This window comes from Gorilla gorilla, chromosome 8, assembly GCF_029281585.2.
Source record: "Gorilla gorilla gorilla isolate KB3781 chromosome 8, NHGRI_mGorGor1-v2.1_pri, whole genome shotgun sequence".
In the NCBI taxonomy this organism is placed as follows: Eukaryota; Metazoa; Chordata; class Mammalia; order Primates; family Hominidae; genus Gorilla; species Gorilla gorilla.
The window spans coordinates 69639459-69664395 of NC_073232.2; the positions used below are offsets into that span (position 1 = coordinate 69639459).

The 24937-nt window shown below is 41.2% G+C and overlaps 1 protein-coding gene across 9 annotated transcripts in view; it reads left to right on the top strand.

Annotated features, from left to right (window-relative positions):
- Positions 1–15081, top strand: part of WASHC2C (WASH complex subunit 2C) — a 65250-nt gene extending 50169 nt beyond the window's left edge. For 5 of the 9 annotated variants that reach the window (XM_055353102.2, XM_055353106.2, XM_055353104.2 and 2 more), the window contains 9 exons: positions 1151–1333; positions 6686–6814; positions 6942–7022; positions 7630–7752; positions 8733–8795; positions 9156–9368; positions 10993–11613; positions 12478–12655; positions 14383–15081. In XM_055353102.2, the coding sequence (XP_055209077.2) occupies positions 1151–1333; positions 6686–6814; positions 6942–7022; positions 7630–7752; positions 8733–8795; positions 9156–9368; positions 10993–11613; positions 12478–12655; positions 14383–14522 (1731 nt within the window). In that variant the 3' untranslated portion in view covers positions 14523–15081. The remainder of the gene's footprint in view (positions 1–1150; positions 1334–6685; positions 6815–6941; positions 7023–7629; positions 7753–8732; positions 8796–9155; positions 9369–10992; positions 11614–12477; positions 12656–14382) is intronic. The other 4 variants (XM_055353103.2, XM_055353107.2, XM_055353105.2 and 1 more) reach the window with 1 other exon arrangement.
- Positions 15082–24937: the final 9856 nt, after the last annotated feature.

The window sequence follows — 24937 nt, forward strand, 5'->3', positions numbered from 1 at the left end:
TCCTTTTACTTTTATATGATATTGGCAAGGATTACAGAGTAGAGTGAAATTTCTACTCTTTCTAAAACACTAGCTTTCAAGTCCTGGACGGTCTGCCGTCTCTTGCAGGAGGCCTGTGGGTAGTGCTGCTGGCCACACCTGGGCATCCAGCTTTGTGGTTGCCTTCAGTCTCTATATGCCTCTTTTCTTATACTTCTTATACACTGTGTGTCCAGCTGCTTAGGTCTAAGATCTCCCAGGGCCTGTGTGAAGAGCGTTGCATTTGCATTTGCTGCTGAGGCTCCTTGGAGCTACAGTGATACAAACATTTCATTTGTACCTGTGTTCCTGTGTGAAATTATCTTCCTAGTGGCTGTGTGTGGACCCCAGTCCTATCCCAGTCCTGGTCCACACTTGACTCTGACTGGTTGCTGTACTGCTCTCTCCCTGAGTATAAGCCCCTTGTGGACTAGGCCCAGTTTGTTTTGCTCACCATCATGTCTGTAGTACTGGCATATTACCTTGCACACAGTAGGCACTATGTTATAAATTATGTATTTCTTTAAAGAAGCATTTTTTTAATAGTTTGAGTACTCTGAAATTGGGATGTACCTCATAATCAATGGTATCTTACCTGAAATGTGCCACTTGTTGAATGAATAAATACTGCATTTTAGAATTATTTCAGAGATTCTTCTTCAGTTGCCTATACAGTGTAAACCTTTTACAATTTGAGGGTCTGATTTTCCTGATTAGATTTCCCCCTTGGGGCTTATGTATTAGTTAAATGCTACGAATTCATGGTCCACTCCCAATGATTGGCACTTGTATTGGTTATCTTTGACACTTAGAAGTTCTTCCTTGTTCATGAGCAACCAGTGTGCATCAGGATTATAGCTGTCCTATCACTTGATAGGAGAGAGGGACCCATGGTCTCAATGCTTGGAAAAGTTATCTTTGGCTATGGATGATTGTACAAGACTGTCTCTTGGAGCAGCCAATCAAGAATTGACCTCAGTGTTTTGTTACTTGGGCACAGATGTGATTCACTGTGCCCTGAGTCATGCAAATGTGGCAGTTACTGAATTAACGAGGAGCTTGGCAGGCTCCATGATAGGATTTGTATTTCCAGGTGTTACTTATTTTTTCCCCCTATTATTTTCATTTTCAGGAAGGACTTTTGACTAGATCTGCTCAGGAAACAGTCAAGCATTCTGATTTATTTTCTTCATCATCCCCATTGGACAAAGGAACCAAGCCTAGAACCAAAACTGTTCTTAGCTTGTTTGATGAGGAAGAGGATAAAATGGAAGATGAAAACACTATCCAGGCTCCACAGAAAGAAGTAGGAAAGGTAAGCAAAAAGCAATAGTGGTTCAAGTCTCTGGATGAGATAAAAGACTCTCATCTCATGGTTGTCATTCTGTCATGTGAGTTTCTGAAGGAATCTTAACCTTCAATGTAGTGTGTTAATGATTCTGTGCAGTCATTTAGATATTTGGGAATCTTAATCAGGAACTCTTACTTCAAGTAGCAGTGTTAGGATAGGGGATTAGAATTTCACCCCCCTCTTCTGGGATTTACAGACCTTGTTGTTCCTTCTAGCAAAACTTTGCCCCTTGGCCAGTTGTGGGATGTAAACAGCAGGAAAGGGAAGTTAGGCTGGAGCTGTACAGTTAAGTATTTCTAACATTCAGTTTAAGAAAAAGTGTTGTAGATGAACCTTTCATACTGATCAGGTGTCAGCAAACTATTTCTATAAAGGGCCATATAATGACTATTTTAGCTTTTGCAGCCTATTTGGGCTCTGTCATAACTGCCTAGCTCTGCCATTGGCAGCATGAAAACAGCCCTAGGAAACATGAAGATGGATGGGCATGACTGTGTTCCAGTAAGTTTTATTAATAAAAATAGGTGATGGTCAGCTGGGCGTGGTGGCTCACACCTGTAATCCCAGCACTTTAGGAGGCCAAGGTGGGTGGATCACAAGGTCAAGAGATCGAGACCATCCTGGCCAACATAATGAAACCCTGTTTCTACTAAAAATACAAAAAATAGCTTGGCATGATGACGCTTGCCTATAATCCCAGCTACTCGGGAGGCTGAGGCAGGAGAATTGCTTGAACCAGGAAGTCAGAGGTTGTAGTGAGCCGAGATTGCACCACTGCACTCCAGTGTGGCAACAGAACGAGACTCCATCTCCAAAAAAAAAAAAAAAAAAAAAAAAGATGATGGTCATTCTGTGAGGTTAGTATGACCCTGATATCAAAACTAGACAGCGACATCACCAGAAAGCTAGATATCCTTTATGAATGTAGAGGCCAAAATCCTCAACAAAAATACTACTAAACCCAATTCAGCAAAATATAAAAAGGATTGCACATTATGAGAAGTGAGATTTACGCCTGGAATGCAAGGTTGGTTCAACATCTAAAATTAGTTGATATAATGCACTGTATCAATAAAATACAGAATTAAAAGGCACATGATCATCTCAACAGATGCAGAAAAAGCTTTTAATAAGATCCAAACCTTTTCATGGTAAAGCACTCAATTAGGCATAGGAGGAAGCTTAATGAACTTGATAAAGGACATCTATGAAATCCCTCAGCTGACATCATACTTAATGGTGAAAGACTGCATGCTTTTCAACCCTAACATCGTGAACAACACAACAATGTCCACTCTTGGTAATTCTAATCAACCTTGTACTGGGGATTCTAAGCAGGGCATGTAGGTGAGAAAATGAAATAAAAGGCATTCAGATTGGAAAGGAAAAAGTGAAGTGAAGCAATCTGTATTTGCAGATGGCATGATCTTTTATATAGAAAGTCTTAAGGAATCTGCAAAAAACATCCATTGGAAATAATTAAAGTCATTAAGATTGAAGGATGTAAGATCAATATGTGAAAACCAATTGTTCTGTAAGCTAGTAATGAACATTTACTAACTTACGAAAGTTACTACTAGTAACTTTCTTTTTTTTTTTTGCAATGGAGTTTCACTCTTGTTCGCCAGGCTGGATTGAAATGGCACAATCTTGGCTCACTGCAACCTTTGCCTCCTGGGTTCAAGCGATTCTCCTGCCTCAGCCTCCTGAGTAGCTGGGATTATAGGCACCCACCACCATGCCCAGCTAATTTTTGTATTTTTAGTAGAGACAGGGTTTCACCGTGTTGGCCACGCTGACCTCGAACTCTTGACCTCAGGTGATCCACCTGCCTTAGCCTCCCGAAGTGCTGGGATTACAGGCATGAGCCACTGCACCCAACCTACTAGTAGTAACTTTCATAAGCAATTACCAGCTTGTGAATGAAATTAAGAAATCAGTTTCTTTTATAGTAATACCAAGAAGGGTAAAATACTTAGGAGTAAATTTAGCAAAAGAAGTACAAGACTTGTAAACTAAAATCTACAAAACATTGAAAGAAATTAAAGACCTAAAATCGATGGAAAGACATCTCGTGTTTATGGACCAGAAACCTTAATATTGGTAAGGTGGCAATACTTCCTTCCCAAACTGATTTATTGTAATCTCTATCAAAATTCCAGCTTGCTTTTTGCAGAAATGGACAAGCTGATCCTAAAATTTTTATGGAACTGTAAGAGACCAAGAATAGCCAACAGTCTTGAAAAGGAAGAACAAAGTTAGAAGACTCACACTTCCTGATTTCAAAACTTACTTTAAGACAGGGTGGTATTGGCATAAGGTTAAAATATATAGATCAGTGAAGTAGAATTGAGAGTCTAGAAATAAACCCTCACATTTACAGTCAGTTGCTTAAGGTGCCAAGATATTTCAGTGGGGACAGAATAGTCTTCAGCAGATGTGCCAGGATGCTGATTATCTACATGCAAAGGAATGAAGTTGGACCCATTAATAAATAAACTCAGATCCAGTGTAAGATCCAAATGTAAGAACTAAAACTGTACAACTCCTAGAATCTAGAGAGTATGTGAGTAAATTATCATGACCTTGGATTAGGCAAAGCCTTCTTACATAAGACACCAAAAGCAGAAGTGACAAAAATAGCTGAATTGGACTTTATTTAAATGAAAAACATTGTGCTTCAAAGGGCACCATCTGGAAAGTCAAACGACCACCCACAAAATGGGAGAAAAGATTTACAGATCATGTATTTGATAAAGGACTTAGATCCAGAATATGTAAAAGACTTATAAGTGAATAATAAAAAGACAAATAGCCCAGATGAAAGAAGGGATAGGCCAGGCGTCGTGGCTCATGCCTGTAATCCCGGCACTTTGGGAGACCAGGATGGGAGGATTGCTTTAGGCTAGGAGTTCAAGACCAGCCTGGGCAACATAGCAAGATCCTGTCTCTACAAAAAATTTTAAAAATTAGCCAGGCCTGGTTGCGTGCTCCTATAGTTCTATCTCCTTGGGAAGTTGAGGCAGAAGAGTCCTTTGAGCCCAGGAGTTCAAGGCTGTAGTGGGCTGTGATCACACCATTGCACTCAGGCTGAGTGACAGAACGAGACCCTGTCTGAAAAAAAATAGGTAAGACAGACATCTGAACAGAGATTTTACTGAAGAAGACGGACAAATGGCCAAAAAGGATATAGAAAGATGCTCAGCGTCAGGGAAGCCAAAACCACAGTGACATACCACTTCATACCCGGGAAGAGGACCATAATAAAAAAAAAAAAAAAAGGGAAGTAATGAGTGCGAGTGTTGGTAAGGATGTGGATAAATGGAAATTCTCATTCCTTGCTGCTGCAAATGTGGAACAGTACAACCACTTTGGAGAACAGTTTGCTGTTCTTCAAATTCTTATAACATAAAGCTACCACACAATCCGGAATTTTATTCCTGGGTACATATCCAAGAGAAATAAAAACATGTTCACACAAAACTTGAATATGATTGCTCCCAGCAGCATTATTCATAATAGCCAAAAGATGGAAACAATGGCTAAACATAATATAGTATATCCATACAATGGGATATTATTTGGTAATAAAAAAGGCAAAGTACTGACACATGCTGCCACATGGATGAACCTTGAAAACATTCTAAATAAAATAAGCCAGTCATGAAAGACCACATATTATGTGATTCCATTTATATGAAATGTCCAGAATAGGCATATCAGTGGAGACAGAAAGTAGATTAGTAGTTACTGGGGGCTGGGAGTAGCAGTGAGCAGGAATGGATAATTACTGCTAATGGTTTGGGGTTTCTTTTGGGGGTGATGAGAATGTTCTAAACTTAGATTGTGGTAGTGGATACACAAATCTGAATATACCAAAAAATCATTACATTTTATACGTAAATGGGTAGATTTTATGGTATATGAATTTGATCTCAATGGTGATGTTATGCAAACCAGGTTGGCAGGTCATAGATTGCCAATCCTTTTTATAGATCTAACCAAAGAAATAGTCTATGTTTATTTCTACAAAAAATGTTTTATGAATTTTTTTGTTATACCAATACTATAAGCTTATTTATAAATGAGAGCTGCACACAGTGAATATGATTAATTTGATATATTTTCTCCCAGTCTCTTACTGTGTATGGTTCTGTAATATTTTTCCATAGTTGTGAAATATTTAACATCACTTGCTGTGTTAAACTCATTTTTATATATAACAATAATAATTATTGTTAATGTGATTTATTTTGTTAGAAGTAAGTTTTTCATTAGTTTTTTTGGTTTTTGTTTTGTTTTGTTTTGTTTTGAGATAGAGTCCTACTGTGTTGCCCAGGCTGGAGTGCAGTGGCGTGATCTCGGCCCACTGCAGCCTCTGCCTCCCAGGTTCAAGGATTCTCCCACCTCAGCCTCCCAAGTAGCTGGAACCACAGGCACACGCCACCACACCCGGCTGATCTTTCTATTTTTTGTAGAGATGGGGTTTCACCACATTGGCCAGGCTGGTCTCGAACTCCTGGCCTCTGGTAATCCACCTGCCTTGGCCTCCCAAAGTGCTGGGATTACAGGCATGAGCCACCATGCCTGGCCTTTTTGTTAAGTTTTAATCTGTGGCTGTGATAAGGAAATAGGGATGAATTTTAGAATGTCAGGTCTGGAGCATTATATTATCAAACCAATAATGTTGATGGTAACTTTTAAATGTTAGATATCTAGTAAACAAAAAGGGACTCACTCGGAGTCTGAAAGTAGGGCAGAAGTGATGGACAGCCATAGGAAGGCTTGTGGTCGCACCTGTGCCAGGTCTTTGGCCTGCAGTGCTTACAGGTGAGGGACACATACTTGACCACTCTGTGTAGTTTGTGCTTGAGTCAGCTGCTGTCTCTTCTTCCCTTTGGAAATGAGATGAAGAGAATTCAGTTGTATGTTTTTTACCTTCAGAATGTTTCTCATTATGGAACTAATGGATTGCTTTTCTAATAAAAAATTTAGATACTATACAAAGTTTATATAATATATATAACCTGGAAAGATTACCTCTAAAGCTTGTGCGTATATATATATATATATATATATATATATGTAAACTTTGTATTTATAAATATATTTTCTGGTATTTTTGGAAGCGCCATAGCATTCCATTTTGTCAATGTTTCATTCCCCTACTGAGTGGCTTTTAGGCTGTGGCCAGCCTTTTGCTAATATAATACAGCTGCAGGGGACATCTTTGTTGTGTCCATCTTTACATATATAACTTCCTTGAGATAAGTTCTTACAGCTCTAATCACACATGACCTTCCCTCCTGTTCCCAGGGCTGCGATCCTGATGCCCGCCCCAAGAGCACAGGTGTCTTCCAGGATGAAGAGCTGCTTTTTAGCCACAAGCTCCAAAAGGACAATGACCCAGATGTTGACCTTTTTGCTGGCACCAAAAAAACCAAGGTCAGTTCCAAATGGTTCCCCACAGTATGACTTGTTATTGTATTGGGTACTGTCTCAACAGCTCACCTAGTTCTCTTTGTAAATTGTTTTGCTTTTGGATATTGAACTTGGGTCTTGTTTATTCTAGCTGTTAGAGCCAAGTGTTGGGAGCCTGTTTGGGGATGATGAAGATGATGATCTTTTCAGCTCTGCCAAGTCCCAGCCTTTGGTACCAGCCTTTTGTTCTCAATACTGGGTTGTGTGGGAAAGATTCTGGGAAAGGAAACTAACGTCCAGTTAGATGATTAAGGAAAATCCTAGGAGAGTCGTGCTGCTTCCTGCTAAATGAATGGCAAATAACATGCCGAGGGGAGCGTGTGTGGAGGATGCAATGCTTAGTTTCTGTTGTTCCTCATCTTATGTTCCCTATACTAACATTAAAACATTAATAATCCAGGCTCTCTGACTGTACTACACATCTGTGTGATGTTTAAATGGTTGATTGAAAGACTGTTGCATACACTGGGGTGACTAAATATTCGTGCCTTTCAGGTGCAAAGCTTTGAGTCTGAGTTTTAGCCTTTCTATGTCATTTTCTCCCCCAGCCCCAGTAGGTTTTTGTAAGTACTCTGTTTCCTTTTTATCATAGAGAGGACTCCTGTGACAGCCACAGTCTTCAGAATGCTATTTCTGAAATGCTACCTTTGAGTTGGTTCAGCCCTCATTTGAGAAAGTATTTTTAAGACTCAGAAGCCAGGATTGTTTTTTGCATTATGATTTTTCCTTAAAATTTCTAAGATATTTGATGCCTTTTTGGTATTTGTTTTCTTTTGAAGGTACAAGAGAAAAAGAGAGTAGTGAAAAAAGACCATTCTGTTGACTCTTTCAAAAACCAGAAACATCCTGAATCCATTCAAGGTAGTGAAGAAAAAGGCATATGGAAGCCAGAAACACCTCAGGTTAGAAATCCTCTTTAAGGATTTTCAGCTCTTGTTTGCATCCCAGTACAGAGAAATTCCATTATGCAGACCCACAGTTATTTAGACTTGTCTGCATTAAGGAGGAAACAGCAACCAGGGCTACCGCTTTGTCTTCACTGCACTCCCCCCGAGTCATCTCCCCTCTCCTCGCTCCACACGCCAGAGTTTCATGAATCTATACTTTAATAGTTAGTGTTTTTTGATGCCATGCCAGATTTGACTCTGAAGTGGAGTTAAGGTAGGATGAAGAATCTTCTTCCCACTAAAGAATTTATTTCTCCCTCTGGATTTCCTTGGAATAGAATTAAAATAGAAATAAATATAAATTACATCTGATTTCCTGCCTGCTCTCAGTGTTGCCTCTCCCAAGGTCATTGCTGTTGGGCCGTACTCTGCAGCAGTCTTCTCAGAACGCTGTGGAGCTCCTCCTGGGAACAGCCCAGGACTGGAGAGCGAGTGCCAGTTCCATGTGCAGGTGTCCCAGGGTGTCTCACTGAAGCCTTAGTGTCCTGAGCTGTAAACCTGAGGCACTTGGATGAGCACATCACCACTGACCCTTCCTGGGGCTCAGATCTTTTGCTTTTAGAGCCAGTGCATTAGGCCATGGTTGAATTTTTGTGTGCTCCTTGAAATTTCTATTTGATAACCAACATGGTAATTTTGCCTGCTGGTCAGTTTTAGGTACTCAGATAAACTGTGACTCTTGAGAATCTTACTCATCTTGTATTCCTTGACTCCATATCTGATCTGGCAGCTTTCCACTTACGTGACAGAGGAGGAGGCATACGTGAAGTAGTGCTAGTGAAACATCAGGCCCCAGGAGAGATTTGAATGCCTTTCCCATTAAAGAGCTACAGAAAGTGACAGTTTTGCTCCATCACAGATTTATTTACAGGCATAAGAAACACTTGTCTTTCTGTTTCCCAAATGGATTTTTAACTGGATGTAATTTTACACAGGACTCATCAGGTCTCGCTCCATTTAAAACCAAAGAACCATCCACTCGGATCGGGAAGATACAAGTAATTAAAACACTGGAATCTTCATTGCCTGCCCTGTGGCATCTATAAACTTTTTTGGGTTTCCTACTTTTGTCAGCTGCTGCCAAGCATCTTCTCATCTCTTCCCCCGCCTCCCCTCCCCTGCACCTAGTTGTTGTCTCCTGTGTGCTGCGTCTTTAACATCTATTCTTTGAGCCCAGTGGTGGGCATAGGTGTAAGATGCTCTGTTTTAATTCTGAGACTAGATCGGGCGATTTTCCTAAGTTTTTCTACTCCTCTCGTATTATACATTATGTGCACCGAATCTTGTCATGTGTCACAGTAAAGATAATAGACTGCTGTGTTGAAGAACAAATACAGAGTTTCATTTTTCTTCTTTAGGCAAATTTAGCGATCAACCCAGCGGCCTTGCTGCCCACAGCAGCTTCCCAGATCTCTGAAGTAAAGCCTGTTTTGCCAGAATTGGCTTTTCCTTCATCTGAACACAGAAGGAGCCACGGTCTGGAAAGTGTGCCTGTCCTTCCCGGAAGTGGGGAGGCCGGTGTGAGTTTTGATCTTCCAGCTCAGGCAGACACCTTACACAGTGCAAACAAGGTGATGAAACCATCTTTGCTTCCTTGCTCTCTTCTTTTAACCAGAACATGCATATGCTTCTTTCTAGTTTATCAATTGCATACAGAGCAGTCTTTGACTCTCCTTTTGAAGGAGGTGCCTCATCCTTCCTTCAGCCGCTCCCCCCTCCATTCTCCCCACCCCCCTCATCCTGCACCTGCTTTTCCGTGGCCTGCATTTGGTACATTTGCATTCTGCTCAGTAGCCACAGTAACGTCTCGCCACTTTGGCTGGTGTCTGACACCTGCAGGTTTCCAGCACTGCCACCTGGGGGTCTTCTAACCACAGAGCAGATCATGCCCCTCCTGCTGGCGCTTCCTCACTACTCCAAGGAGAGCATTCGGGCTCCTGGGTTTGGTATGAAACCCCTTTACAATCGGTGCCAGCCCATGTGTGCAGCTTCCTCACTAGTCACTTCACACTTTCCAGCCTGACTCCAGGCACACCAGGTGCCACTCCCTGAACACACATGGTCTGTTCTGCTGCTGCCCAAGGCTCCTGCTGCCTCCTCACCAGGAATGCTCCTCTCTGTCCACAGCTGTGCTTCCACATCCCCACTTCTGTCACTGTGCCCTGCACTCCCCGCACCAAGTTCCCACAGCAGTGACACTGTTTCATGGTATCTCCTCAATGGACTGTGAACCCTTTGAAGTTTTCCTTTCATTGTAGTTGGGTTTCTAGTTTCTATCCAGTCTCCCTTCTCTAGAAAGCTTTAGCTGATCTCCAAGTAAGCGACAGGATACAGAATGACCTACCCTGGTAAATAGATTCATTTCAAATGTTTCCAAACCTGTTTCCTTGTGCAAAACAAAACAGCCTTCCTTTTAACGACAGTTTTCATTGGCTTTTCTTTATTAAGTTTAAATTGGCAACTAAAATTGTGACATTCCCCTGAAGTTGACAACACAATCATACTTTGCCCAAAGTAGATTGTAGCTTCTCAAAATTCTACTTGATTGTATATTTTGGAAAATATCATAGACACTGCATCATTGCTACTAAGTGATTCATGTTTTGAGATTATATGAAAAGTTCTGATTTCTAAGCCATATTTCTTATGTGGAATATTTAACATTTGAATTCAGTGTTTATTGACTTGAAGAAAACAGCACCTTAGATTACCTCTCTTTATTATGTCATGTTTCTCCCCGCTCCTGGAGCCTGAATTTAGACTAGCCCCCTAACAAAGGTTAGTACCAGAATTCCCCGATTCTTTCTTGTTTTGAAAGATACCCACGTTTCTATTGAGGGTAGAGTTGGGGCCAAGGGAGGGGTTGTGAGACACAGAGAGCCAACATGCCTACTTTCCAGGTTTCCAGCAACAGATGAAACTTTTTGTGTGAAACTGAACTGAAACTGCCCTGAAAAGATTAAAAAATGGAGAACTCTAAAGGATTAAGAATGACTTAGTCTTGGAGTACTAGGAGCTATTAAACTCCTTCCTTGGAAATCATTAAGAAATAACCTCTTCTATGTTCTTAGATAGTATCTTCATTGAAGTAGACCAGATAACCTTACAATATTTTGAGTCACTGATTCTTTGCCATGGTAGCTTTGAACACTTTATTTTATTGTCAGATCAATGTGTGTTTTTTTGCCGTTGCAGAGCCGTGTCAAGATGAGAGGGAAGCGTAGACCGCAGACCCGTGCAGCTAGGCGGCTGGCTGCTCAGGAGTCCAGCGAGACTGAGGACATGAGCGTCCCCAGAGGACCCATTGCACAGTGGGCTGATGGTGCCATTTCCCCAAATGGCCATCGGCCACAGCTCAGAGCAGCCAGTGGAGAAGACAGCACTGAGGAGGCCCTGGCAGCTGCCGCTGCACCTTGGGAAGGTGGTCCTGTGCCTGGAGTGGACAGAAGCCCCTTTGCAAAGTCTCTGGGTCATTCCAGAGGGGAGGCTGACCTTTTTGATTCTGGGGACATCTTTTCCACGGGCACTGGATCTCAGTCCGTGGAGAGAACAAAACCCAAGGCAAAGATAGCAGAGAATCCTGCCAACCCACCAGTGGGTGGTAAAGCAAAGAGCCCCATGTTTCCTGCTCTAGGCGAGGCCAGCAGTGATGATGATCTCTTTCAGTCTGCTAAACCAAAACCAGCAAAGAAAACAAATCCCTTTCCTCTCCTGGAAGATGAGGATGACCTCTTTACAGATCAGAAAGTCAAGAAGAATGAGACAAAATCCAATAGTCAGCAGGATGTCATATTAACAACACAAGATATTTTTGAGGTAATAGGACTTAACACGTTTTTGTGTCTGTTCTAAGTTAAGGAAGGTATCTGATTGGCTTATTTGAGCCATAGATTATGTTTAGCTTGTTGCGTGCATACCCCATAGCCACTTGCTTGGTAATTATAATTAGGCTCTTTTATTAATAAGTCTAACATTGATTCAGAAGTGGTTTTTTGTTTTGTTGCATGTAGAATGTATTTCTTGGCTGGCCATGATCATTGATACTGGTCTTGGTTTCTCTAGTTTTTACAGTTTTTTTATTTTTATAGAATATTGTTGTAATCAGCTTCCTGGGCATGCCACTCGGTGACATGGCATACAGCTCCACTGGTCCAGCTTGGGAGTTTAACCTCTGGTTCTGGGGACATTGGCCCTGGCTGGAGCTGACAATGTAGTGCATGCAGGCAATAAGACTTTCAGTGGCATTTGCTCAGCAGATGTTTATTGAGCACCTGGGGACTGCAGGCACAAGGTGAACTCAGAGAAGTGCTAGGCTCCTCAGAGCTCCCTGGGAAGATAATCAAATACAAACAGGGCAATGGATAATTAAGATGTTTTCAAATAGTACTAAGTGTCATGAAGAAAATAACCTGGGGCAGAGTGGTGGGTAGGGGTGGGAGGTGCTCCTTTAGGCAGGACTGGTAGAGAAGGTGTCACTGCAGTGCCGGCATTTGAGCCAGGGTGAGATGGGCGGGCCAAGCTGTGCAGAGATCTGGGGTAGTGCATCCCAGGCAGAGCGGGCAGTCTCGAGGCTGTTCCACACACCCTGGCCAATTGCATTTCCATAGCTTGTTGACGTGTTTGAGTTTAAAAAGAAAAATTGATTTAACATTGTTTTGTATGTATTTTTGGCTTAACAAGGATGATATATTTGCTACGGAAGCAATTAAACCCTCTCAGAAACCCAGAGAGAAGGAGAAAACATTGGAATCTAATTTATTTGATGATAACATTGATATCTTTGCTGACTTAACTGTAAAACCAAAAGAAAAGTCCAAAAAGAAAGTGGAAGCCAAGTCTATATTTGATGATGATATGGGTAAGTTTGGTTTTCTACATCTGACCTAGAGAATTCTTACCTTTCCGTCACTTGGTATTTTTCCTGCTACCTTTTCTTGGCCCTTTTCTGGAAAATGCACCCCAGCGGGTTCACTTCAGTGTAATCCTGAGTTAGGCTGAAGATAGGTAAGAGATGGACTAATTATTTTAGTGAAGTAACTCTTTCCTATGATAGTCATCAAAGAATTTGAAGGCACCCAGAGTTTGACGTTTAAGTATAATTTAACTTTGATCTCAGTGCACCTCACCAATCATCTGTGACACACCCCGGTGTTATGAAAGGAGGTTTGATCAGAAATGACCTCACGTGCTAAAGTAGGCTGAGGGGACTGCCTTGGGTGTGATGTGGTTGGTTGAGTCAGAGCTCCAGATAGACAGGGAGTGTCCATGGTTCTGTGCGAGAAGAGAGCAAGTCTAGACCTGGGTGTAGGCTCTACCTCAGGCGTTGCATTTCACTGAGGTCTTTGGTGTTTGGGAACAAGCTTGTCTTCCTTATATGGCACAACTTCTGCTTTATTAGTAGACAAGGCAAATGCCCGAGAACCTTAAATATTGGACTTTTGATAAATCCTGTGGGCTGAGGCCACATACACATTTCCTACTCCCCCCGTCAATCTAGACCTGGAGACTAACTGGGAGACAGCTGGTGCTGCAGAGTCACACACTGGCTCTGTGCCTCCAGCAAGCCGTGTGCTCTGTCTCCCCTGCTTCCCGCCACATGGAGTGCAGAAGGGAACTCATTCATTATTTTAAATACAAAAAAAGTAATACATGCTTATTGTAATAGATTCATGCAATTCAGAAAATGTAGAAAGTGAATAACCCCTAGAGGTAATAGTAACAGTTTGGTGTGTATCCTTTCAGACACAGTGATATTAATATATGTTTGTGTACACATCAATATATACCCACCTTTATAAAAAGTAAGAATATATTTACCTATTCTGCTCTGTCTTTTAGTTACTTAATGTCTTTTCATGTCAGTACATAGAGATCTCCTTCCTTGTTTTCAGTGGTGTGCACGATTTCTTTGTATTTAGCCATTAGCCTGTTGACAGCAATCTCGATTGTTTCTGTTTTCTTTATTACAAATAATGCTGTGGTCTTTACCATTTGTGTACACCTAACTTTATGTATACATGTTAAATCATGGTTGGATAAAACCCTAGCAGTAACATTACTGGGTAAGTACCATAATTAGATAAGACAAGCTTTTGAGTCAGTGAAACACTAAACGAATGCAGTGACGGAGGCTTACAGTCTTACATCGAGATGCCTCAAATCAGTGCATTTATTCTGAAAGAAAACAGGTGGGTCCTATGTTGGATTTCCCTTTGCGTATTTTTATTGCTCTTTTAAAACCCGGTATGAAAAGAATATCTAAATAAGTCCATTGTCCCTGATGGTAGGGGCGTGGGCTGGTTTGGAGATCAAGTTACCCTTCCCTTTTTTCTGTCCTACACACGCACATACATACACTTTCGTAGCTGAAGAAATTGTGCTCCAAGAGAAACCTGTGTGTGATCATAAAATTTAATGAGTAACAAACACAGAACCAGAATCTAAGAGGCTTGAGTTCTAGGTTAGTGTTTTAGGGTACTCCATGCTGTTACCAGAGCTGGGTCTTTGGTGGTTTGCTTGCATGTGTCTTAAAAGTACCTTTCTCCACCCCTCTTCAGCAACCGTTTTTCTTTTTTCTTTCTAAAGATGACATCTTCTCCTCTGGTATCCAGGCTAAGACAACCAAACCAAAAAGCCGATCTGCACAGGCCGCACCTGAACCAAGATTTGAACACAAGGTGTCCAACATCTTTGATGATCCCCTGAATGCCTTTGGAGGCCAGTAGAGCACACAGGGTATCCACATGTTACCCTGCAGCTACATTGTTGAGTTAGTGATGATGTTGTATATGCTCATGGTCTTAACTGGATTACAAAAAGCAAATACTAGAACAGCTAGCTCATCTTTTACCCAATGTACTTAGTATTTTTCTGCACTGGTTTAATCATGCTTAATACTACAAAACAAAAATAAATATTTCACAGTGGTTGGTTTGTTTTGTTTTTAAACCACAGTTTGATTTAGTTAGCCTTGCTGGGGCCATAATATGCTTCAGGGTGTGTAAAAGAAGAAATCTCTTTGTGGCTTTCATGGGCAAGCAATCTCAGAGATAGCAAATGCCACCTGGCCAGAAGTCTTTGTTATATGGATGGGAACCCTAACTTAGGGCCTGGGCAGGGGAAAGAGAAAGAAGATGAGAGATTATACTTCATGAGTCTTAGCAATATTGGAGCAGGTTTTCACTGAATTCTGAGGGTGCCTCTGCATGTCCTCCAAGGCAAAGTTTGGCAAACTGTGGCCCCCCCACTGTCATATTTTGTTAATAAAATTTTATTGGAACACAACCCCATTCATTTGTTTACTTACTGTCTATTGCTGCTCTCACCCTACCTCCAATGTAAGAGTTGAGTGATTATGACAGAGACTGGATGGCTCACAGAGCCTCAGATGTTTTCTATCTGCCCCTTTATATAAACAGTTTGCTGACCATTGCCCTAAGCCATCCTTTTCCATCCTTGTCTTGTGGAAGCAGCAGAATGAACCTAGGTAATAGCCGGGGGAAGTGCTGAAGATGGAAATGTCAGCCTCTAGAGCAGCACTGCCCCATAGAACTCCGCAGGAATGAAAATGTTCTTTATCTGCATCGACAAAGGCAGTAGCCACTAGCCACCTGGATGGCTGACCCCATTCTAATCTGTGTTTTTTGGTGCTCTGTCGTCTTGCTGCTGACTATGCAGCCTGTCACCACAGCACAGTCTTGTAGGCCGCCCAGGTTGGTCTCAGCGATCCTGGAGCTACTTACTTCTTCCTTGGGCACTGTAAGATCGGAAGGGGAATTACTCATACCCAGAGTCAAACATTTTATACAGCTTCCACAAGTCAACCACTTGCCCAAGTCTGCTGTGAGAGTGACGTGATAACAGATAAGGGCAGTTGCTAGTTGGCCACTCCTTTCCCCTATTCATTTTATGCATCTTCCTTCTGTCCTTAGGTTGAGATCTCGGAGTCGCTGTTGTCAGGCAGACTGCTGTCCTCCAGATTCAGGCCTGTGGGTCTGGGGAGCCCTGGTTGGTCTTAGAGGAGCAAGGGCTGCGCAGGTGACTTGGTGGCCTCAAGTGTTTAGGTACCTGGATGGTGCGAGGAGATGCTGGCTCTGAAATATTTCCTAATCCTGCTTGCAGATCAACTGCCAACTAGCGTTTAGGTTACAGATATATTAGATGGTTGATGTGATTCTGTAGCTCGTATTTAGAACTTTAGGGATGTTTTCACATATCAGTAAATGAAGATCTATGTCAACATTTTTTTTTTTTTTTTTGAGACGGAGTCTCGCCGTGTCACCTGGGCTGGAGTGCGGTGGCGTGATCCCGGCTCACTGCAACCACCGCCTCCTGGGTTCATGCCATTCTCCTGCCTCAGCCTCCCGAGTAGCTGGGACTACAGGTGCCCACCAGCACGCCCGGCTAATTTTTTGTATTTTTTAATAGAGACAGGTTTTCACCATGTTAGCCAGGATGGTCTTGATCTCCTGACCTTGTGATCTGCCTGCCTTGGCCTCCCAAGGTGCTGGGATTACAGGCGTGAGCCACTGCACCCAGCCTATGTCAACATTTCTAATGGTAGCTTCACATTCTGGATATCTTTATGTTGGGGAAAAAGATTTAAAGGTAACTGCTCTTCTGTAGCAAAGCTTTTTTAGAGCAGAGGATGGAGCAAATTCTGAGTTACTGAAATTATGTATTCAGCGCTATTGCCTTGTTTACCTTCCATTTCATCTTTGGAGTTGTGTTTTTAGAACTTTTTCAGAAGGGATGAGATAAATGCTTTGGGAATTGATTTAGAAATCTTTTTGGTGTCATTACTCTTAAAACCTAGATATATTTTTTAATTGTAAAAAATTATGGAAATACTTTTTTCTCTACCTGCTCCCATTTTTTTTTTTTTTTAAAGACAGGGTCTGGTTGTGTTGCCCAGGCTGGGGTGCAGTGGCATAATCATAGCTTGCTGCACCTTTGAACTCCAGGGCTCCAGTGATCCTCCCACCTTAGCCTCCTGAATGGCTGGGACTACAGGTGTGTGCCATCATGCCCAGCTAATTAAAAAAAAAAAATTTTTGTAGAGACAAGGGTCTGTTGCCCAGGCTGGTCTCAACCTTCTTACCTCAAGTGATTCTCCCACCTTGGCCTCCTGAATTGCTGGAATTACAGGCATGAGCCACAATGGCCAGCTTCTTTCTGTTTTCTTTGTTTCCTCTTCCCCTTCTGTTTTCTTCCTTTTTTTTTTTTTTTTTTTTTTAGCTGTTCTTGCATCATTTTCCATCCCATCTTGAAGTCTTCATTGCCCCCTCATTTTCCAAGATCATGAGTCCCACAGCATGCTCAGCTAAGCATGACCACACACCATTTCAAGAAGCCATTCATGGACCCAGCTTTTATTACTGGCTGGATCTTTGTTCTCCTGCTGCAGCTTCCATTTGCTCCTCAGCTACCCTCTAGGCATCCAGTCTGGCTTAACCAGATTTCATGGCCTCATTTTGTCCTCTGCTACAGTGATTTCTACTCCTGAGGAGAAGCATAACTATCTTCTAGAGGGAAACATTTTCGCTTTTGGTTATCAACCTTGGTTCTTTTGGGATATTGGAAATTACCCCATTGTCTGGACCCAGACTTACGGTGGAAGTTCCAGCACAATAAATGCTGAACGGGGTTGTGCTTTTTCTTCTGGCATATAGTTGAATTATCCATTCTCATTATAGGTGAAGGACTTGCAAATCTGTTTGTTATCTTCTACCCTCCCCCAGCCTATTATTTTCAGGGTCTCACTATGGAAGAACACTGTGGTGAAGGAAACAATCCAGATTCCTTGGGCAGTCATAGTCACTCATGTCTTTATTTCTGTCATGTGCATTTTGCAGTCCTGACACCTGACTCCTGTTGCTAGAGCTGCAACTATGTAGGTAGGAGTACTGTTGGCTTCGGGGATACACACACTGGTGACCCTATAGGACAGTCTTATTTGATATAGCATAAGTATGTTTTTAAGAATTCATGTTATCCAAAATTATAAAAGCAGTTGTTTGAATGAGTGAAAGAAAGGGGGTTAAGGTTAGAGAGCTCCATACAAAGTCATATATAAGCAATGCAGCTTTTAAATGTAGCTTTTATTTAAGAGCAATGACCCTTTACCACTATCACCAGCAGTATTATTAGCCTGGTACCTTGTATTACTCTTAATACCCATCATTTTGAAATATGGTGCAACAACACTCAAATGAGCTGCACTACAAGAAACAACTTTCCTTTCTGTAATGCCCTCCCTTTAGGATCACTAGAAGTCTGTACAATGCAATGCAGATTCCCGAATTAATGATCTTTCCTATTAGTGTAATAAAAACTCATATTATGGCAGATTCCTGTATGTGCATGTATGTTATGAGTTGGATAAACGTTGGTGGACTTCATTTGGAGTGAATCAGAATGGGATTCCTGTGAGAAGCCAACATCCCTCTAAACAAACTTTTGGAGCATGATATGGCTTGGATGTTTTGTCCCCTCCAAATCTCATGTTGAAATGTGACCCCCAGTGTTGGAGGTGGGCCTACTGGGAGGTGTTTGGATCATGGGGGTGGATCCTCATGAATGTCTTGGTGCTGTCCTTGTGGTAATGAATGAGTTCTCACTCTGAGTTCACATGAGATCTGGTTTAAAAGAACCTGGGGGCTGGGCACCGTGGCTCACGCCTGTAATCTCAGCACTTCGGGAGGCCGAGGCTGGTGGATCACTAGGTCAGGAGATGGAGACCATCCTGGCCAACATCTAGAAACCCCATCTCTACTAAAAATACAAAAATTAGCCAGGTGTGGTGGCACGCGTCTGTAGTCCCAGCTACTCGGGAGGCTGAGGCAAGAGAATTGCTTGAACCCAGGAGGCAGAGGTTGCAGTGAGCTGAGATTGTACCACTGCATTCCAGCCTGGGCGACAGAGGAAGACTCTGTCTCAAAACAAACAAACAAACAAAAAAACAAAAAACAACCTCACACCTCCTTCCTCTCTCTCTCTCTTGTTCTCTCACCATGTAACATGCTGGCTCCTCTCCTCCTACCATGATTGTAAACTTCCTGAGGCCCTCACTGGAAGCAGATAACAGCATTATACCCCTTGTACAGTCTACAGAACCATGAGCCAAAATAAACTTCTTTTGTTTATAAATTGCCCAGTGTCAGGTATTCCTTTATAGCAACACAAACAGCTAACACAGGATAACCAAATAGTTATTAATGTCTAAAACTTGGATAATACCTTACCTATAGCACAGGTTTGTTCTGAGGATCAATTGAAAGACTAAAATATCTGTTCTTTCCTTGAACAAAGCTTTAATGAGTACCAATATGTGCAAAACACTGTGCTAGGTGATAGAGATCAGATGTGCTCCCTTCAGTTTAGTAAAAAAATGAAATTGTTAGGGACCAGGTGCGGTGGCTCATGCCTGTAATCCCAGCACTTTGGGAGGCCGTGGCGGGTGGATCACGAGGTCAGGAGATCGAGACCATCCTGGCTAACACAGTGAAGTCCTGTCTCTTAAAAATATAAAAAATTAGCCAGGCGTGGTGGCAGGTGCCTGCAGTCCCAGCTACTCAGGAGGCTGAGGCAGGAGAATGGCGTGAACCCAGGAGGCGGAGCTTGCAGTGAGTCGAGATCATGCCACTGCACTCCAGCCTGTGCGACAGAGTGAGACTCTGTCTCAAAAAAATAATAAAAATAAAATAAAATAAAGAAATTGTTATGGGTGCAATATATGATGTAGGTAGTAGTGTAAAGGGGGTAGGTATAAAAGCTTTGTGGAATAGTTGATATTGGAGCTGAATGTTGAAAGGTGATTAGGTGCTTTGTCAGGTAACCATCTGTGCACATGACAGTAAGTAGAGCAGAGCAGGAGCAACAATATAGAAGCTGATGTGTTCTGAAGCTGCAGATGCAGATGATTAGAGGATAGAAGTACCAGAGATGTTGCAAGATGAGGTGAGGTTGTAGATGAGTAAAATGGGGCCAGAATGTGAGATGCATAATCTTGGGAGCATTTCTAAGGAGTCTGAATTTTATTCTATAGACAGGGAGAAGTCATTATAGGACCTTGAGGCAACAAATAACATGATCAGCTCTACGTTTTCAAAAGATAACTGTGCTCCACATTATGTGTCGTTAGGAAAATGCAAATTAAAACAGCAGTGACGTACTATTACATGACTGTTACAATGGCTGAAATCCAAAACACTGACAACACCAAAGCTGGGGAAGATGGGGAGCAACAGGAACTCTCATTCACTGCCGGTGGGAATACAAAATGGTACTTTGGAAGATTGTTTGGCAACTTCTTACATATTCTTACTGTATGATCCAGCAATTATGCTCCTTGGAATTTGCCCAAGTGAGTAGAAAACATGTTCACACAAAAACCTGCATGCAGATGTGTATGGAAGCTTTTTTCATAATTGCCAAAACTTGGAAGCAACCAAGATGTCCTTCAGCAGATGAATGTATAAATAATCTCTGTACTATACCCAGCCAATGGACTGTTATTCAGCACCAAAAAGAAATGAGCTATATCAACCCATGAAAAGACATGGAAGAACCTTAAATGTGTGTTACTAAGTGAAAGAAGCCAATCTGAAAAGGCTGTATACTATAAAATCCCGAATTATGTTCTGGAAAAGGTAAAACTATGGAGACGGTAAAAAGCGTAGTGTTTGCCAGGATCTGAGGGGAGAGAGGAATGAATAGGCAAAGCACAGAGGATTTGTAGCACAGTGTATGTATTCTGTGTGGTACTGTAATGGTGAATACACGTCATTATGCATTAGTTCAGATCCGTCAAGAGTGAACCCTAATGTAAATTACAAACTTCAATTTATGTGTGAAAATGATGTGTCACTGTGGGGTTCAGCAGTTGTAACAAATGTACCACTCTGGTGCAGGTTGTGATAGGAGAAGAGTGTGGGAGTGAGGGGCATATAGGAACTCTGTAGTTTCTGCTCAGTTCTGCTGCTCAAAAAATGAAATCTATTCAAAAAGGAACCTTTTCATGTTTAGACTAACTTAGTTCATTTCCCTCATTCAGTTCCTTCATTGGTGAGGTTTCATTGCAATGCATTCTAAAGTCAAACATGAAATTATTTTAGAGCTTTGTGTGACTTCTCCCCTTGCTTAAACATCATTGCGGAATAATGTAAAAATATGATACCCTAATCTAGTTTTCATAAACTTTTGTCAAAGTTGAAAAAAAGACTAGCATCATGGACAGATGGGTTGAAAGAGTGAACAGCAAGAATCGAGGATCAAAACTAGGCCATGAAAATTGCTCAGTTGAGAGCTAGTGAAGCCCTAAATTAAGTCCTAATCATTGTAGATGGAGTGGGTGACAGATTTAAACAATATTAAGAGGCTGGGCACAGTGGCTCATGCCTGTAATCCCAGCACTTTGGGAGGCCAACGCGGGCAGATCACAAGGTCAGGAGTTCAAGACCAGCCTGGCCAATATGGTGAAATCCCGTCTGTACTAAAAATACAAAAAGTAGCCAGGCATGGTAGTGCATGCCTGTAATCCCAGCTACTCAGGAGGCTGAGGCAGGAGAATCACTTGAACCTGGGAGGTGGAGGTTGCGGTGAGCCCAGATCATGTCACTGCACTCCAGCCTGGGTGACAAAGCGAGACTGCATTTCAAAAACAAACAAACAAACAAAAAACAATATTAAGAAGTCATATTGTCTAGAATTGGTCATTTCTAGGTGTCATGAGGTTGGGGGAAAATCCAAAATGATTGACAGATCATTTTGAGTGATGGCATGAAAGGCATCTCTTTACCAAGATGGGGACTACAGGAAAGCAGGAGGTTTGTGGGAAAAATTATAAGTTTTGAGTACTTTGGATTTCAGAGGCCTCTGGAATATCATGCTTATGGAGTGGAGATTACTAACAAAACCACCATCTTTAAAAATAACTGCTTCTTTAAACATGCTTATATTGTAGTGAGTTCAGTGATATATCCTTTGGTAGAAAAAATTGTAAAAAATTTATGTATGGCACATTTCTCTGACGCTTGCACTTTCATAGTGTTCACTTTCTGTTCACCTAGGTTTACTTACTGATATCCTTCTCCCACTCTGAGGCTTTGCCTATCCTGAAATACATTTAAAAATTTACCCATGTCAGAAACACTTCCCAACTCATCCTATAAGGCCAATATTACCCTGATACCAAATCCAGACAGACATAAAGAAAGCTGCAGATCATCTCTTATGATTATAGACACAGAGATCCTGAGGAAATACTTCCAGACCAAATCCGTCAACATATGTAAAGGTTACATACTATGTCCAAATGGGATTTATCCCAGTAATGCCAGGTTGATTTGACACACAAAAATTAATGTAATATATGAATAAAAGAGGAAAGAAAATCACATGATGATTTCAATAGACACTGAAGAAAGCATTTGACAAAATTCACACCCCTTCATGATTAAAAAGAAAACGCACTAAAATAGGAATAGAAGGGAAGCTCCTCAACCTGATAATGGTTATCTATAAAAACCCCACGGTTAACGTTATACCTAATGGTTTCCTTCTACAGTCAGGAATAAGACAAGGATGTCCACTCTCACCACTTTTATTCAATCTTATACTGAAGGTTCTAGAGCAGGGCAATTAGGCAAGAAAGGGAAATAAGAAGGGCATGGTGGCTCACGCCTGTAATCCCAGCACTTGGGAGGCCGAGGCGGGTGGATCACCTGAGGTCAGGAGTTCGAGACCAGCCTGGCCAACTTGGTGAAACCCCGTCTCTACTAAAAATACAAAGATTTGCCTGGCGTGGTGGCGGATGCCTGTAATCCCAGCCACTTGGGAGGCTGAGGCAGGAGAATCGCTTAAACCCAGCAGGTGGAGGTTACAGTGAGCCAAGATTGCACCATTGCACTCCAGCCTGGACAATGGCGCGAGACTCCCTCAAAAAAAAAGTGGGGGAGGGAATAAAAGGGCATATAGATTAGAAAGGGAGAAGTAAAGCTCTATTTGTAAATGACATGATCTTGTATATAAAGCTTTTATATAGAAGATCTTTGGGAAGAACTAAATAACTAAATGAACTAAATAAACAGTTCAGCACAGTGGCAGTGCACAAGATCAATATATTAAAATCAGTTGTGTTTCTATACGCTAGCAATGAGCAATCTGAAATTAAGACAGTGATTCCATTTATAATAGCATTTAAAGGAATAAAATACTTAGGAATAAATTTAACAAAAGAGAACAAAACTTGTACTCTAAAAATTGTGAAACATTGTTGAGGTAAATTAGATATAAACTGAAAAATAGTACGTATTTATGGATTAGAAGTCTTACTATTAAGATTGCAATACTCTCCAAATCTACAGACTTAATACAATCCCTGTCAAAATCCCAGCTAACATTTTTGCAAAATTGGCATACTTAAAATTTGTATGGCAATTCAAAGAGTTCAGAATAGCCAACAATCTAAAAAGAGAAGAACAAACTGGAGGACTCACACTTCCTAATTTCAGAACTTACTACAAAGCTGCAGTAATTAAGATAGGGTGGTGCTGGCATAGGTAGATCAGTAGCATAAAGAGTCTGGAAATAAACCTTCACATTTACAAAAAAATGGATTTTTAACAAGGATCCAAGACAATTCAATTGGGAAAGAATGATTTTTCTGACAAATGATACTGGAACAACTGTTTATCCACATGCAAAAGAATAAAGTTGGACCCTAACTCTCACCATACACAAAACTAAACTGAAATTGGACAATACACCTAAATATAAGAGCTAAAACTATACAATTCTTAGAAAAATATATAAGTCAATCTTTACTACTTGGGATAGGCCAAGCTTTTGAAGTACGACAAAAGAAAAATAGCGAAATTAGACTTTACCAAAATTAAAAACTTCTGTGTCTCAAAAGATGCCATCAAGAAAGTTAAAAGACAACCCACAAACTGAGAGAAAATATTTGCCATTTATATATCCATTAGTGTTTTTATCTAGAATATGTAATATAAAAACTCATACAACTCAATAAAAAATCCAATTAAAAATAGACAAAATATGTGAATAGGCATTTCTCCAAAGAATGTATGCAAATGGCCAATAATCACATTAAAATGATGCTCAGTACCATTAGTTTTTAAAGAAATGGAAATCACAACCACAATGAGATACTACTTCACACCCACTAGGATAACTTTAATAAAAAAGACAGAACTATTGGCAAGGGTGTGGAGAAATTGGCAACTTCATTCATTGTTGATGGGACTGTAAAATGATCCATACCATTTAGAAAAGTTTGGTAGTGCCACAATTTGCTAAACATAAGAGTTACCACATAACCTAGCAAAGCTACTTCAAAGAGAAAGTAAAACATATGTTTACACAAAAACTTGCAGTTGAATGTTCATCTTAACATTATATGTAACAGCCCAAAATTGGAAACGACTCAAATGCTCATCAACTGATGGATGGATAAACAACATGAGATATATTGCTACAAGGGACTATTATTCAGCAATAAAAAGGAATGAAGTACTGATATATCCTAGAACATGATGAACTTTGAAAACATTATGCTAAGTGAAAGAAGCCAGTCACAAAAAAATCATATATGATTCTATTTATGTGAAATGTAATAGACCAATTTGAAGACAGAAAGTAGATTAGTGGTTGCCTAGGGTTGAGTGGGGGAATTTCAGAGTGATGGTTACGTGGTATGGGGTTCCTTTTAGAGGTGATGAAAATTTTCTAAAGCAAATGTGGTAATGCTTGCACAACTCTATGTACGTAATAAAAACCATTGAATTTTAGACTTTAAATGAGTGACTTTTATGGCACGTGAATTATATTTCAATAAAGATTTTTTGTTTCTTTTTTTGAGATGGAGTCTTGCTCTGTCACCCAGGTTGGACTGTAGTGGCGTGATGTCAGCTCATTGCAACCTCTGCCTTCTGGACTCAAGCGATTCTCCTGCCTCAGCCTCCCGAGTAGCTGGGACTACAGGCACGCATCACAACGCCCAGCTAATTTTCATATTTTTTGGTAGAGACCGGGTTTTGCCATGTTGGCCAGGCTAGTCTCTAACTCCTTACCTCAGGTGATTCAAATACCTCAGCTTCCCAAAGTGCTGGGATTACAG